This window comes from Anomaloglossus baeobatrachus, chromosome 4, assembly GCF_048569485.1.
Source record: "Anomaloglossus baeobatrachus isolate aAnoBae1 chromosome 4, aAnoBae1.hap1, whole genome shotgun sequence".
Classification (NCBI taxonomy): domain Eukaryota; kingdom Metazoa; phylum Chordata; class Amphibia; order Anura; family Aromobatidae; genus Anomaloglossus; species Anomaloglossus baeobatrachus.
In genome coordinates, this window is record NC_134356.1 from 49,716,136 (window position 1) to 49,730,027 (window position 13,892).

The 13,892-nt window shown below is 45.3% G+C and overlaps 1 protein-coding gene across 3 annotated transcripts in view; it reads left to right on the forward strand.

The window, feature by feature from the left end:
* The window catches only part of LOC142301195 (LON peptidase N-terminal domain and RING finger protein 1-like), a 114,418-nt gene that overhangs the window by 47,780 nt on the left and 52,746 nt on the right, over positions 1 to 13,892 (forward strand). For all 3 annotated transcript variants that reach the window (XM_075342221.1, XM_075342222.1, XM_075342223.1), the window contains exon 6: positions 9,792 to 9,894. In XM_075342221.1, coding sequence (XP_075198336.1) covers positions 9,792 to 9,894 — 103 coding nt within the window. The remainder of the gene's footprint in view (positions 1 to 9,791; positions 9,895 to 13,892) is intronic.

Here is a 13,892-nt window from a genome sequence, read left to right on the forward strand (position 1 = left end):
ATTAAACAGTGATTTTATCAAAGCTACACTAAGCAGCCCAGTAAGTGACACATTGCTGGAATCTGGGTCTCTGCCGCTAAGTTATGCTGCTCTCAGATTAGGTGACAAAAAAATTACCAAACATTTGGTGACAGATTCTATTTCTAATTATCAGCCTAAATGTGACCATACACAGAAGTTTAATATCATCCTAACCTGCTATTTAAGGTGTTTCTGTGCAGAGCAGATGTCTCAGAAAAAAAGGATCAGGGATGGGCACACATCCTTGTAGGGGATGTAGTCCCTATAAAATATAGGGATCTTTAGTGATGTAATCGATGCCGCCTTATGCTAATTAGGGTTCTTGGTACACCATGGGTGTGACCAAAATGCTATTTACTCCGCCCACTAGTTTTGCCAGGCCGCACCTCCATCAATGGTGATTGACAGCAGCGTCTTGTTTGTAGTGAGCACTGTCTACAAGGAAAGCTCAGACACGCTCAATCTGAGGTGAGGCAGGCGTGGATGGGCAAAACCAGTGAGCAGAGCAAAGATCTGAGCCTGTTAGCCACACCCAGGGTACACCGAGCACCCGACTTAGGTGCTGAAGTTTGATCCTATATGCTAAGTGTGGAAGCGGTGACTAAAGCACTAAAAGTGCAGTTTTTACAGGGGCTACATCCCCTACAAGGCTAAGTGCTTAGGTTCTAATTTTCAGTTTCAGCTGCAAGGCTCCTTAAAGTGTATCGTAAAATTTTTAAGGAGTTATCTGGTGAAAAGAAGTATCGCTTATCCACTGGACAGGTGATAACTTGGGGTCTGTGGACTCTGACCTACAGAAATCACCTGGAACGGAGCTCCAGTGCACATATGTAACCACAGCTTTCCATCAGTCCCTATGGGGCTGTGGAACGCTGCGCTCTGCTTTTTCCAGAAGCCTCATGGAGAATAAATGGAGTGAGGTCGGGTGTCCAACCTGCCAATCCGTTTTGTAGTGGGGATAAAAAAATATATGATCCACCAATCTGTGCGGATCCCAGTGGGCAGACACCCACCGATCAGTAAGTTATTACTTATCTGGTGTGTAGAATATTCCGACTCAGACTCTCAAAAAGAACGAGCTTCAATTCCCAGGGAATTTCTGGAAGAAGGTGAACTATTCTCCATGCCAGACCTGACCCTGGGAGATAAGCAGTATTACTTTTCTTCCGAAGATATGGAGGAGCTCCTTACAGCTGTAAGAAGTACATTGGAAGTAGAAGAGGAGGATAATACTTGGTCTGTCCAAGATGAGATGTTTGGAGGTCTTCAGACTAGAAAGAATATGGTGTTCCTAGTTCATGAAAACGTCTAGAGTCTGATTATGGATGAATGGTTATTTCCAAGGAAATGACTGGGTTTCCCTGCCGAACTGAAATATAGGTTTCCCTAGAAGAGGAAATAACTAAATGCTCCTCCGAGATACCAAAAGTGGACATACAGGTGGTCCGAGTGGCAAAGAAAACAACATTGCCATTTGAGGATTCATGTTATCTTTGAGATCCTATGGATCGGAAGATGAGGAGCCTGCTAAGGAAATCGTGGGAGACTTCAGCATCATTATGGAAGATGAATGTTGTTTTCACAAGGGTCGCAAGGTCAATGTTCCGGTGGCTGAACCAAGAAGAGGACCATGTTTCCATGGACACTCCCAGAGAGGATATTCTAGCTTTACTTCCTCTTATCCAAAAGGCCACAGGTTTCCTAGCGGATGCCTCTACAGAAACAGTGAGGGTGGTAGCCAAGTCTTCGGTATTTTCAAATTCAACAAGGTGAGCTCTCTGGCTAAAGTCATGGGATGGAGATGTGGCGTCTAAGATCAGACTCTACTCTGTCCGGTCCAGCAGGGATGAATTATTGGATAAAGCATTGTATTAGAAAAAATCCTTACTGGAACCAAGAAATTTAGAACCAGATCCCTTAATACAGAGGGAAAGGAAAGTCAGGTCACTAGAGTTACCCTGAGGGGGGAAGAAGAAGGAACATCCTGCTTGGTCAGAATCAGCGACAAGATAGACAATGATGCCAGAGCAGTGGGGGCCATATCTCAAAGTTCCTTTCCCGATGGCAAATAATTACGTCAGATCAGTGGTTCCTGGAATCTATCCAAAAAGGAATAAAAATGGAAGTTGTTTGAATGTATGAAAATAACCCACCTATCATCCCAGTAACTAAGAAACACCCCAATGTCTGGTCTTCAGGATCTAAGGACTGCAGGGGTGATCTCCCCAGTTCCAGAAATAGAATATGGAAGAGGTCATTATTCTCATTTATTCCTCATAAAAAAACTGGATCCTACAGGATAATCATAAATTTGAAGCCACTAAAAATACCTCATTTACAAAAGAATCAAAATAGAACCCATAAGATCTACCATCCTCTTGATAGGACAAAGTTTTGTAATCTCGAATATAGGTTTACCAGACGCCTATTATCAAGTTACTATTCATCCATATTACAGAGAACTCCTAAGGTTTGCTGTCCCCCAAGATCATCGGGTACTGCATTCCCAATCTAGTGTTCTGCCCTTCGGAATCTCAGCGGTTCTTCAAGTATTTACCAAGAGTATGGCGGAAACAGTGGCTTACGTCAGAAATCAGAACATCAACACAGTTCCGTATCTCTACAATTTCCTAGTAATAGCTCCCGCAATACAGGATTTCATAGAACATCTCCAAAAATCCCTTCAGATTTTGACATCTCTGAGGTGACTGATGAACCATCAAAAATCAGACTTGGTCCCTGTTACAAGAAAGACCTTGCTATGAAATCCTACCGGACTCTTACGCATCCATCCAGAAGAAAAACAAATTCAAGTAAAATTAAGAATAGCAACTTGGCAGAGTCAGAAGAGAGTATCATTAAGGTTCGCAATGTCTGTCCTGGGTTCCAAGACCTCTTGTATTCAGGCTGTTTCCTGGTCATAAATGCATATGAGAATTCTGCAAACATTTATTCTTCTATGTTGGGACTGATCTCTCAATCCCTAAACAGAAAGATTTCCTTGCCCAGTCGGTGAAGTCTTCACTCACTGGTGGCTCAAACCCAAGAACGTAAGGCAGGGAGTATCCTGGAATCAGAATCATCTCGTGATGGTTACTATGGATGCCAGCAAAAAAAAGCTAGGCTGTAGACGAGGCCTTAAAAGCTGCAGTATCTTGATATAAGGTGCTCTTGTAAAAATCTATTCCGAAAACGTAACAAGGATAGCTTACATCTATCATCAAGGAAGAACAAAATATGAGGATCTAGAGTAAGGTGGGCTTTGCACACTACGATATCGCAGGTGTGATGTCGGTGGGGTCAAATCGAAAGTGACGCACATCCAGCGTCGCAGTCGATATCGTAGTGTGCAAATCCTTTTTGATACAATAACGACGCTTTTGCGCTCGTTAAACGTATCATCGGTGTAGGGTCCGACATTTCCATAATGCCGGTGCAGCGACAGGTGCGATGTAGTTCCTCGTGCCTGCGGCAGCACACATCGCTGTGTATGAAGCCGCAGGAGCGCGGAACATCTTACCTGCGTCCCGGCTGCAATGCGGAAGGACGTAGGTGGGCGGGATGTTTACATCCTGCTCATCTCCGCCCCTCCGCTGCTATTGGACGCCTGCCGTGTGACGTCGCTGTGACGCCGCACGACCCGCCCCCTTAGGAAGGAGGTGGGTCGCCGGCCAGAGCGACGTCGCAGGACAGGTAAGTGCATGTGAAGCTGGCGTAGCGATAATGTTCGCTACGCCAGCAATCACAAGATATCGCTGCTGCGACGGGGGCGGGGACTATCGCGCTCGACATCGCAGCATCGGCTTGTGATGTCGCAGCGTACAAAGTACCTCTTACTCTCATCGGAAATCTTCCTTTGGGCAGAACGTTTCCCCTCCCTGTCAGCACTCCATCTAAGGCTAGGTTCACATTTCCGTTGTTTTGCATCAGTCACATGCGTTGCTTGACGCATGTGACTGATGCGTTGTACAACGGATGACAAAGAACAGAATTCATTGTCGGACTCCGTTGTGTGCGGGGGCGGAGCGTGAGGGGGCGGGGCCGAGCGGGTTCGTGGCGCTGAGGACGTCAGTGCCGCGGGGACTGCAGGGCTGGGGACAGGTGAGTGAGTGAGTGTGTATGTGTGTGTGTGTGTGTGTGTGTGTGTGTGTACACATGCGGAGTGCGGGATGGGGCGGAGCCGAGCGGGGAAGTGTCGGCCTCCCTGCACACGTATCCAGGGTAAATATCGGGCAACTAAAAGCAAAGCGCTTTTTGCTTGGTTACCCGATATTTACCTTGGTTAACAGCGTACACTGCTTAGCGCTGGCTCCCTGCACACAGAACCAGTGTAAATGTTGGGTAACTAACCAAAGCGCATTGCTTAGTAACCCGATGTGTATCCTGGTTACGTGTGCAGGGAGCCAGAGAGAGCATGCGCAGCAAAATTCTATGGATTGCGCTGCTGAAAAACCGTTACAGGCTGCGTTCCTTCCGCCCCGCGGTCATTCGTTTCACGACTGATCAGTCGGGCAGAGGGTGCAACACAGCGTCATCAGTCACAATCTGCCGCTCATACAAGTCTATGGGAACAACGGAATCGGCCAAACTGATTCCGTTGTTTACCAGAGCAGTGGATTGTGACTGATTACAATTTAACGGAAGTGTGAACCTAGCCTAAAAGGCTCCACCAATGTCCAGGTGGACTTCTTGAGCAGAGAAATCGTACAACTAGGCGAATGGAGTCTTAATAGGGAAGTATTGTAGATGTTGGTCAGCGGGTGGGATTGTCCAGAGGTGAATCTTTTTGCAGGCATTCAGAATGAAAAGGTGGACTGCTATTTCTCTCTAATCCCAAGAGATTTCTGCAAAGCAGTGGACACAATAGTTCGCTCCTGAGAATTAAGGCTAGCATATGCCTACCCCCAATTCCACTCTCATTAATGCATAACCTTCTCCATCAGGGCCGATTTGCCATTCAGATCCCAAGATCTTACATTTGGCTGCATGGCTTCTCAATCATGAGGGCTAGAGGACTCTCAGATAGTCATAAATATACTCCCAGAAGAGTAGGAAGCAGTTGACACACGCCATTTACACCAAAATATGAATATTGGTGTGGCTCTAGACTTCCAGATCTACTCCATCCAGATGTAGCTCAGATCATGGACTTCTTGCAAGATGATCTAGAGAAAGGTTTCAGTCTCAGCAACCTCAAAGTACAAGTCTCTGCCCTTAGTTCCTTATTTGAACAAAATCTAGGGATCATCATTGGATAATGTAATGTCAACATCCCTGTATTATCCTACCTCCTCTCTTCAGCAGGGACGCCAACGGGCTCACCACCACGGCCAGCCTCCTTGTGCGGTCCCCATGCACCAGGGCCTATGCTCATCACTCAGGTCTCTTGGCAATGTTCTTGCACGCTCCCTGTTTCTTACAGACGCAACACGTTACCCAGTGTATGGCTGGAAGGCATTTGGTATTTAAGGCATCTTCCCCTGTAGGGAGTTGCCTGAGCAATTGGGATCAAGCTCACCAGGAACCTATCAGTACACCTGTCTGTCTTCTTGATTCTGTCCTGTCTGTTTCCTGTGCCAGAATATCCTGTCTGTTCCTGTACCTGAATCCTTCCAGCATCCGTCAAATATAATAAAATTTAAATTTGAATGAAAAAAATTAAAAATATGAAACTGTTTCATGGAAGCATGTGTAGAGCAAGATTTCATTCTAGCTATAAAGCAGAAATGTTTCTGTCACGATTCCTCTGTGCAGAGCATATTGCAGACTTGAAGATGCTCTGCTGCATTTTCCTGGATTAAAGACCTGGCAGTGACACTATTTGTCTGTGCAGAGCATCTTGCCTTTGGAGATGCTCTGCTGCTCTTTCCTTAGTTACTGAGCTAGCAGTTTGACTGACAGCACAGGATTCCATGTTGGTGCTCATTACTCAGGTGTTCAACCTTCCTGGTAATTGCTCAGACTTCTTTACTGAGCATGCATGCTTAGAACCTTGCCAGTTGTATTCTTTGTTTCTGCAGTTGTGCTGTTGGCTTGTGTCTCTGCTAGTGTTCTGGGTTTTGTTTTCTGACCCCATTTTTTGGTTTACCTCTTGCCTTTTGACCTTGGACCATTACCTCACCACGTCTGTTTTCTCCCTGCACTTATTACGTACTTTCCTGGATTTCTGACCCTCGAATATTGACCTGACTACGCACCTGTTTACTCCTTGTGCTCATACGTGTTCAACCGTTACTCTTCCATCCATACTTCCTGCACGTAGTGGCTAGCATCACAGTTTCCATTCACTGACAGCAAAAATGTTTACTGGCAGGTTGCAAACTTGCCCATCTTGGACTTGTGTGCAGGTGTTTTCAGTGGGAAGAGAGGAGTAAAGGGGGCTTTACACGCAACGATATCGCTAGCGAGCGTACCCGCCCCCGTCGTTTGCGCGTCACAGGCAAATCGCTGCCCGCGGCGCACAATATCACTAACACCCGTCACACGTACTTGCCTTCCTAGCGACATCGCTGTGGGCGGCGAACAACCTCTTTGTTAAGGGGGAGGTTCGTGCGCCATCACAGCGGCCGACCAATAGAAGCGGAGGGGGGAGAACAGCTGCATTAACGACACACCCACCTCATTGAAGGAGGACGCAGGTAAGCTGTTGTTCGTCGTTCCCGGGGTGTCACACGTAGCGATGTGTGCTGCCTCAGAACAACCTACGTTGAACAACCTACGTCCACAACGACCAACGAGATTTTGAAAATGAACGACGTGTCAACGATCAACGATAAGGTGAGTATTTTTGATCGTTAACAGTTGCTCGGAGCTGTTACACGCAACGACGTCGCTAACGAGGCCGGATGTGCGTCACGAATTCCGTGACCCCGACGTGTAACGGGGTCTTAAGCCACTGCCAGCTACCTCTGATGGCTTATCTCCCACTCGGAGTTGCCCAAACCTATTTTTCTTTCCCAATATAGTCTGTTGGGGGAGAGCGTGGAGACCCCCAGACATTGTACACTTTACACAGGCTCTGTGATGTGATACCAGACCACGAGTCTACAGCTCTCCTCTCGATAGCGAGAATACGAGCAGGGCACGGTAATGGACGTGGGCACGGCTTTCCATCTCTGCCATACTTCATCTGGAATCTTCCCCTCTCGAAATCTTATTAGCACTTTGCCTCCCTTTTCTCTCTGCCATCGCCTCATCCATTTCATGTCAGTAAATGCTTAGAGAGATGAGTCATGGCGGTTCTGCGTCTGCTCCTATTGTCTCCAGGCCATGAAATGGATAAAAAGATCTACATGATACACTGCTATGTACAAGTCGTCCTCCTGCTTCTCATATCTCATATCTTCCTCCCCTTGGGAAGTGATTATGTGGCGGTTCCCAACTGCTCCGCTATTACAATATTAAAAAAAAAATTGCATCAGAAGTGACTAGACTGGAGATTTACAATCTATGTGGTCAAATTTCTACCATTAGGACATTGCTATCATATCTCAGAAATATGCTGCTCACGTCTTTGATGACTCCTTGTTAACGCTCTTACAGTGATATTAAGATAATGACAATCAGTTTTACTGTAGGCTGTAAAGCAACGCGTTTTGTATGTGCCTTATCATACTGACATCTAGTGGTTAATGTAGAAACTGCAATATTTTATCATTTATTTTCACATGGATGGATATCTTATTCACGTTACATAGGTTGAAAATAGACCTAGGTCCATCTAGTTCAACCATCCTCCACCAATTCTACATTTTGTCCCTAAGTCACTTATAACCAACAATGTTGTGTGTTCTGAAGAAATCATTCATAGTTACATAGGTTGAAAAAAGACCTAGGTCTTTTAAGAACTTTTGTGTACTGAGACTTATAGGCCATGCAATGCTCCATAGGAAATTAAAATCTGCAAATAGCGTCTTCATAGAGGACAAGAACAGGCTCTTTAGTCCCACCATTTGGAGATATACTTCAATATGGACCATTTAATGAACCTTACCACTTTACTTTGAAAATAAAGCCAAACCAGAATCTCTATTTGCAGACTGCTATTTCGGGGCTCTTGCCCTTCATTAGCTCAAAGGTAGAAGATTGGTTAACACTGTGTGAGGTCTTGGACAAAGGGTCTAAGGAGTAAAGTTTCCCTTTAAAGAAGGCCATCCGGTGTAAGGAGACATATAGATAACGCTCTCTACAGCAGACTGGTGTTCCCTTTAGAAGTGCAAAGTTATACTTTGCACTGATGAGGGGCAAGATCCCCCAAACAGCTGTCTGCAAATGGAAATTCTGGTTTGGCTTTATATCCTAGGTCATGTGGCAAAGCTCTTTTTAAAGGATTGATATTGACTTATTGAAGGGCTACCTCCAATATGTGGCACTAGCAATCTGTCATGAGGTGTTCCACGTTGCACTCGTTTTGTGTCACACTTTAGAGTCCGACAAGCTGCTTGGAGTTCTTTAGTTGCACAGCTAGTCATGGGCGTCAGCTGATTCTGGCTTCACTGCTCTCCAGCACAGCGGGAGTTAATTTCTGCTGGCTTGTGATCAGCTGCTGGGAGCTCAGGCTGCTGATCACCATCTCCAGCCTTTAAAAGGTTCTGGATTCTGGGGCTGATTGAAGGATATTGCTTTTTGCTTCCTGGTTCCTGTTGTTATCCAGTTGTATGGTGATCTTCAAGTTACGGTTCAGCATAGTGTGTGTGTGTGTGTGTCCTCCAGTCGTGCATTTATTTCCAACCCCTTTTGCGTTACTCCCCAGTTCACATAGTGTCCCACATTTGAGTGCAGTGTGCACGAGTTTGGCCGGGGCCACACGGGGACTACTGCGATCCTCGCATGACACTCGTCTCACGCTGTCAGCACAGCGGGAGCAGAGTGTCATTGCGACTGAGGTCCAATCATGCGATCGGACCACAGCTGCGGGGGGGGGGGGCATGCCGGCACTGAGGAGGGGAGGGCCAGCACTGAGGAGGTCAAGGAGGGATTTATTTCCCTCTCTCCTCCGTTGCCGGCTATTGCCATTCTCGCTCGGCACTCGCAGTACACAGGTGTACTGCGAGTGCAGTGCGATCTTTCTCTCGCCCCATAGACTTGAATGGCTGCGAGAAAAACAAGGGTCGCATTGCACCCACAGCATGCTGCGACTGTTTTCTCGGTCCGATTAGGGCTGAGAAAATAATCGCTCATGGGTGCTGGCACATAGGCTAATATTGGTCCGAGTGGAATGCGATGTTTTATCGCATTCCACTCGCTCCGATTTTCATGCCGTTTGTCTTCGGCCTTCTCGTTAATCTTGTCTGTGATTATTTGTGGGGTTTTGGTTACTGGGTTTCCTTCCTGCTCCCCAGGTGGGGGGGGGAGTAATACCATGGCTTGGACAGGAGATAGGGTCAGTTTGAAGGCTCAAACTTGGCTACCATCAAGTCTACCTTCGAGATAAGGGACAGCACAGGGGCCCCAGTCTTAGGATCAGCCTAGGAGCCCCTGTTCCATCTGTACACCCCCGTGACAAGATCCTTGTACAGTTCCTCTGTGAAGATGTTATTTACATGTTTGGTTTTTTTGTCTGGTCCTCCAAACAACTTAAAATCTTTCCCATGATAGGTCATCAATATCAGATCAGTGGGGGTGCTGAGCGTCGGACCTCCCATTGATGTGACACTGATGATAGAGTAAGCTTTTCCGCTAATGTAAGTTGGCATCGCAGTTAGAACTCTGCAAATTACAGACTGACGATAAATGGAGAAGATGTCATGTCCTCGAATATGTTTTTGCAGACGCTCTGGAGGATGAGGAGAATGACACAGATTGCCTCCCACCCGATCCATTGCTGAAAGATGTCTTGAGCCTCTCTGATGTAGAATGCTCGCTGTGTATTCGGTGAGTTTTCAAGAGACTAAAATTAAAGAAATAAAGTAAAATTTTAGTATTTTTGTACAAAGTGCACAGAAGTCAAAGGTCAGTATGGAAGCTCTGGGACAGCGGCAAAAGCATCTGCAGAGGTGAGTATCATGGTTTTCTTTCATTTTTGCTTTGCAGGGTTTTTTAATGCCAGGATTTCCATACTTTAAAGTGGACCTGCGAATAGACTGGACTTTTTTTTTTTTTAATTTTGATTTCCCTATTGAACTCAATGAGAACATCGCCCCCCCAAAATTGCAGATTACAAAAATCAGTTGCCGCACAAAATACCTTGTTTTTCCAAAATTAAGACTCTGTCTTATACTTCTTTTTTGCCCCGAAAAAAAATCGCTAGGGCTTATTTTCGAGTATGTATTATTCTTGGGGAAACACTGTTGGTTACCCCCTCCCCTCCAAAAAAAACCCCCCACATACCTTTCCCTCCCTTTCCCAGGAGAATCATGCTTACCAGACCCCGGACGTCTGCGTGGCTCCCAGGTCCTTCTGCAATCTTCAATGGGCACTCCCAAGAGGTATGCTCCTCAGCAGTCCTCCCCTGCTTCTTGCCAACGCATGCACATACTACATCACATCGCGCACACACACGCACATGCATCAGGTCGCACACACTCACTCACCACATCCTACTATACCGATTGCTTCCAGACAGTAAGACAAGATGGGATGCAGTGCAGTGGAGCATGAGGACATGTGATGGAATGCATGGAGGACTCGACGGTGGACTGTATCAATGTGTTCCACCGCAGGCCCTCTATGTGTTCTACCGCACTGTATTCCAGGATTCTCTGACTGCAAGAAGCAATCGGTATCGCCGGTGTGCTATCATATGTGCGAGCAATCTGATGTGTGTGGGTGTGCGATCTGAAGTGTGTGGGTGTGCGATCTGAAGTGTGTGGGTGTGCGATCTGAAGTGTGTGGGTGTGCGATCTGAAGTGTGTGGGTGTGCGATCTGAAGTGTGTGGGTGTGCGATCTGAAGTGTGTGGGTGTGCGATCTGAAGTGTGTGGGTGTGCGATCTGAAGTGTGTGGGTGTGCGATCTGAAGTGTGTGGGTGTGCGATCTGAAGTGTGTGGGTGTGCGATCTGAAGTGTGTGGGTGTGCGATCTGAAGTGTGTGGGTGTGCAATCTGAAGTGTGTAGGTGTGCAATCTGAAGTGTGTGGGTTTTGTAATCTGATGTGTGTGGGGGTTCCATCTGATGTGTGTGGGGGTTCCATCTGATGTGTGTGGGTGTGCCATCCGATGTGTGTGGGTGTGCCATCCGATGTGTGTGGGTGTGCCATCCGATGTGTGTAGGTGTGCCATCCGATGTGTGTGGGTGTGCCATCCGATGTGTGTGGGTGTGCCATCCGATGTGTGTGGGTGTGCCATCTGATGTGTGTGGGTGTGCATTCGACCGAAGGTCCTCCCGCTCGGCGTCTGGTGAGTGTGATTCCGGGGTGTCTGCTTTCTATAATGAAGTGTCCTGCAGGATCTTTAACTTTTTTAGCTGCATGGACATTTCACTATTGAACCGCGACTAGGGCTTATTTTCAGGGCAGGGCTTATATTTAAGCCTTACATTGAGAATGCTGATAATTCCTGCATGGGTTTATTTTTGGGGAGGGATTAATTTTGGAAAAACCCGATATCTGCTACGTATGGATGAGTGTTTTCAATGCTTATCCACTTTGTTGTTGCTAAAAAAAAAAAAATGCTGCAGAAATTGCAAAAAAATTTAAATAAGTTTTTTAATTTTTTTTTTTTTTGGAATCGCCACCATTTTTTTTTTCCCCTTCCCCTGTGCCACGTCACCATTCCCTTGTCTCACTATGCATAATATTTGGTACATAAATAGTGGGGTCAGATCTCTCTGTGCTTGCATTACTTTTTTCTGACTATTCAAATTTTTCTTTTATTTTTGCTTTTATTTATTTATTTATTTTTTTAAGCAATCTATTTGGAGGCAGGGATTTTTTTTATTTTTTTTTACACAAGCATTTGGTTATTACCTTCTTTGTATGAATAAGCCAATTGATTAAAAGTTTGGAGACTCTTGTTTTTGCCATGGTTTTCTTTGTTCTTATCGGAATGTGCATATTGTAGATTCAGACTGAAGGCTACAAAACCATGAAGTATCACATATGTAAAAAAAGGAGTAAAGAAACACATGTGAAAGAAACCAGAATGTGTTAAACCTTAGATTCCCAACTTTTTAACTCTAATGACGACAGCTTTACACCCGATGGAATTTTCTCAATCAACTTTATCTAGTCTACACCTGGAATGCCTTCCAACAAACAGGAATACCTCCCCAAGAGTTGTGGAATCATTGGCCTTAAAATGTTTGCGACCATCACATGTGTTTTGCAGAGGCTGTATTGGTATGTAGCTCCAAGCAGTGCTGAATCCAATTGCAGATCTGTTCTAAGCAAGAATATGACAAGAATCTCTCAAGTAAAGTAACTAAAAAATGACAGTCCATCATTAGTTTAAGACATGAAGTTTAGTCAATCCAGAAAATTGCTAGAACCTTGACGTTATCCTCAAATACAGTCATGAAAACCATCAATCGTTATGATTAAACTGGCTTTCACAATTACCCCAGGACTGAAAGTCCAAAAATGACGTCTGCTGTGGAGGATAAGTTCATCAGAGTTGCCTATCTTTGAAATTGCAAATTGTCAACACCTCAGATAACTGTGCTCATAAATGATGCAAAGATGTGAAGTAGCAGATACATGTCATCATTGTTGTCCAGAGGAGACTGCTAGAAGCTGACTTTTATGGTCAAATTGCTGAAAAGAAGCCACTTTGAGAAATCTAAGGTTGAATGCATATTTAGGTTTGTTGCACACATGAAAACAAGGAGTAGAGAAACACCTTTAACACATCAGCGTCTTCATGGTTTTTCTTCCTTCAGTCTGAATCTACAATATGCACATTCCAATATGAAAGGAAAACCATTGCTTGAACAGGAGTACCCAAACTATTGACTGTTCCTGTATAAAAATAAAAATACCTTACCACAGGAAAAAAAAGTGCAGCAAAAGGGTAAAAAAATGTCGAAATAATGACAGTTTGTATTAATGAATAACAAGTCGCTGCAGCGTTGCAAAAATCCACGACATGTTTCTCGTTTTTCCAAAAAATCCCTATGTGAAACCGACCTATTGGGATAAATTGGATCCTATGGAAATGTTAAAAATCTGCTAATGCATTTTCAGTATCTTTCAATTTTGGATGAGCGGTGATGGGATTGTTGACATTTGTGTACAGCGCTACTGAGCATGTCTCCATTATATAAGCAATGGCACATAACAGTTGATTTTGCATAATTTCCAGGGTTAATAGAGGGAGGTTCGTAGGTTTTGGACCCATGCTATGTACACGATGTTCCCTGCCATATCTACAGAGCAGCATGACAGTCCTTCAGTCTATTTACAGGCACATTTAGCAGGATTTGGAGAGCCTCTGGCATGTTTCCCTGGAAACTGAATAGAAAAAGGGACTTGTTGTTGCAAAAAACCACAGCCGGAATCCATGCAAAAATCCAAAACCGCAGAGACGGCGGCCTTGTAAAATGTAACAGATCACTGATATTTCTTATACATAATATCGCGGCCTGAATGCCTCTGCGCTGGAGAGCTGTCCATCTCCTCTGTCAAGAGCCCCGAGTACATCGATATAGTGTGTCACAGATGTAATAACTAGTGCTGGGCAGACTCGCGGATAACCGGGACCGGCGGACCTAACTGGATAAAAAAAAAATGGACGCCGCTCCCCTTATAAGTCTATGGGAACCAGAATCCGGCGATTATAAATGGTAGTGGAAGGGGTAGTGGGACTACAGCAAGCGCGCTGTAATTATCGAGGCTTCGTCGCGGCTGTAACTGCTTCCGGGTCCGCTCATTACCTTCTTTGCATATGCACTGCTCTCCCCGCCCACTGGTCTGTGATTGGTTGCAAATAAAGAAAAA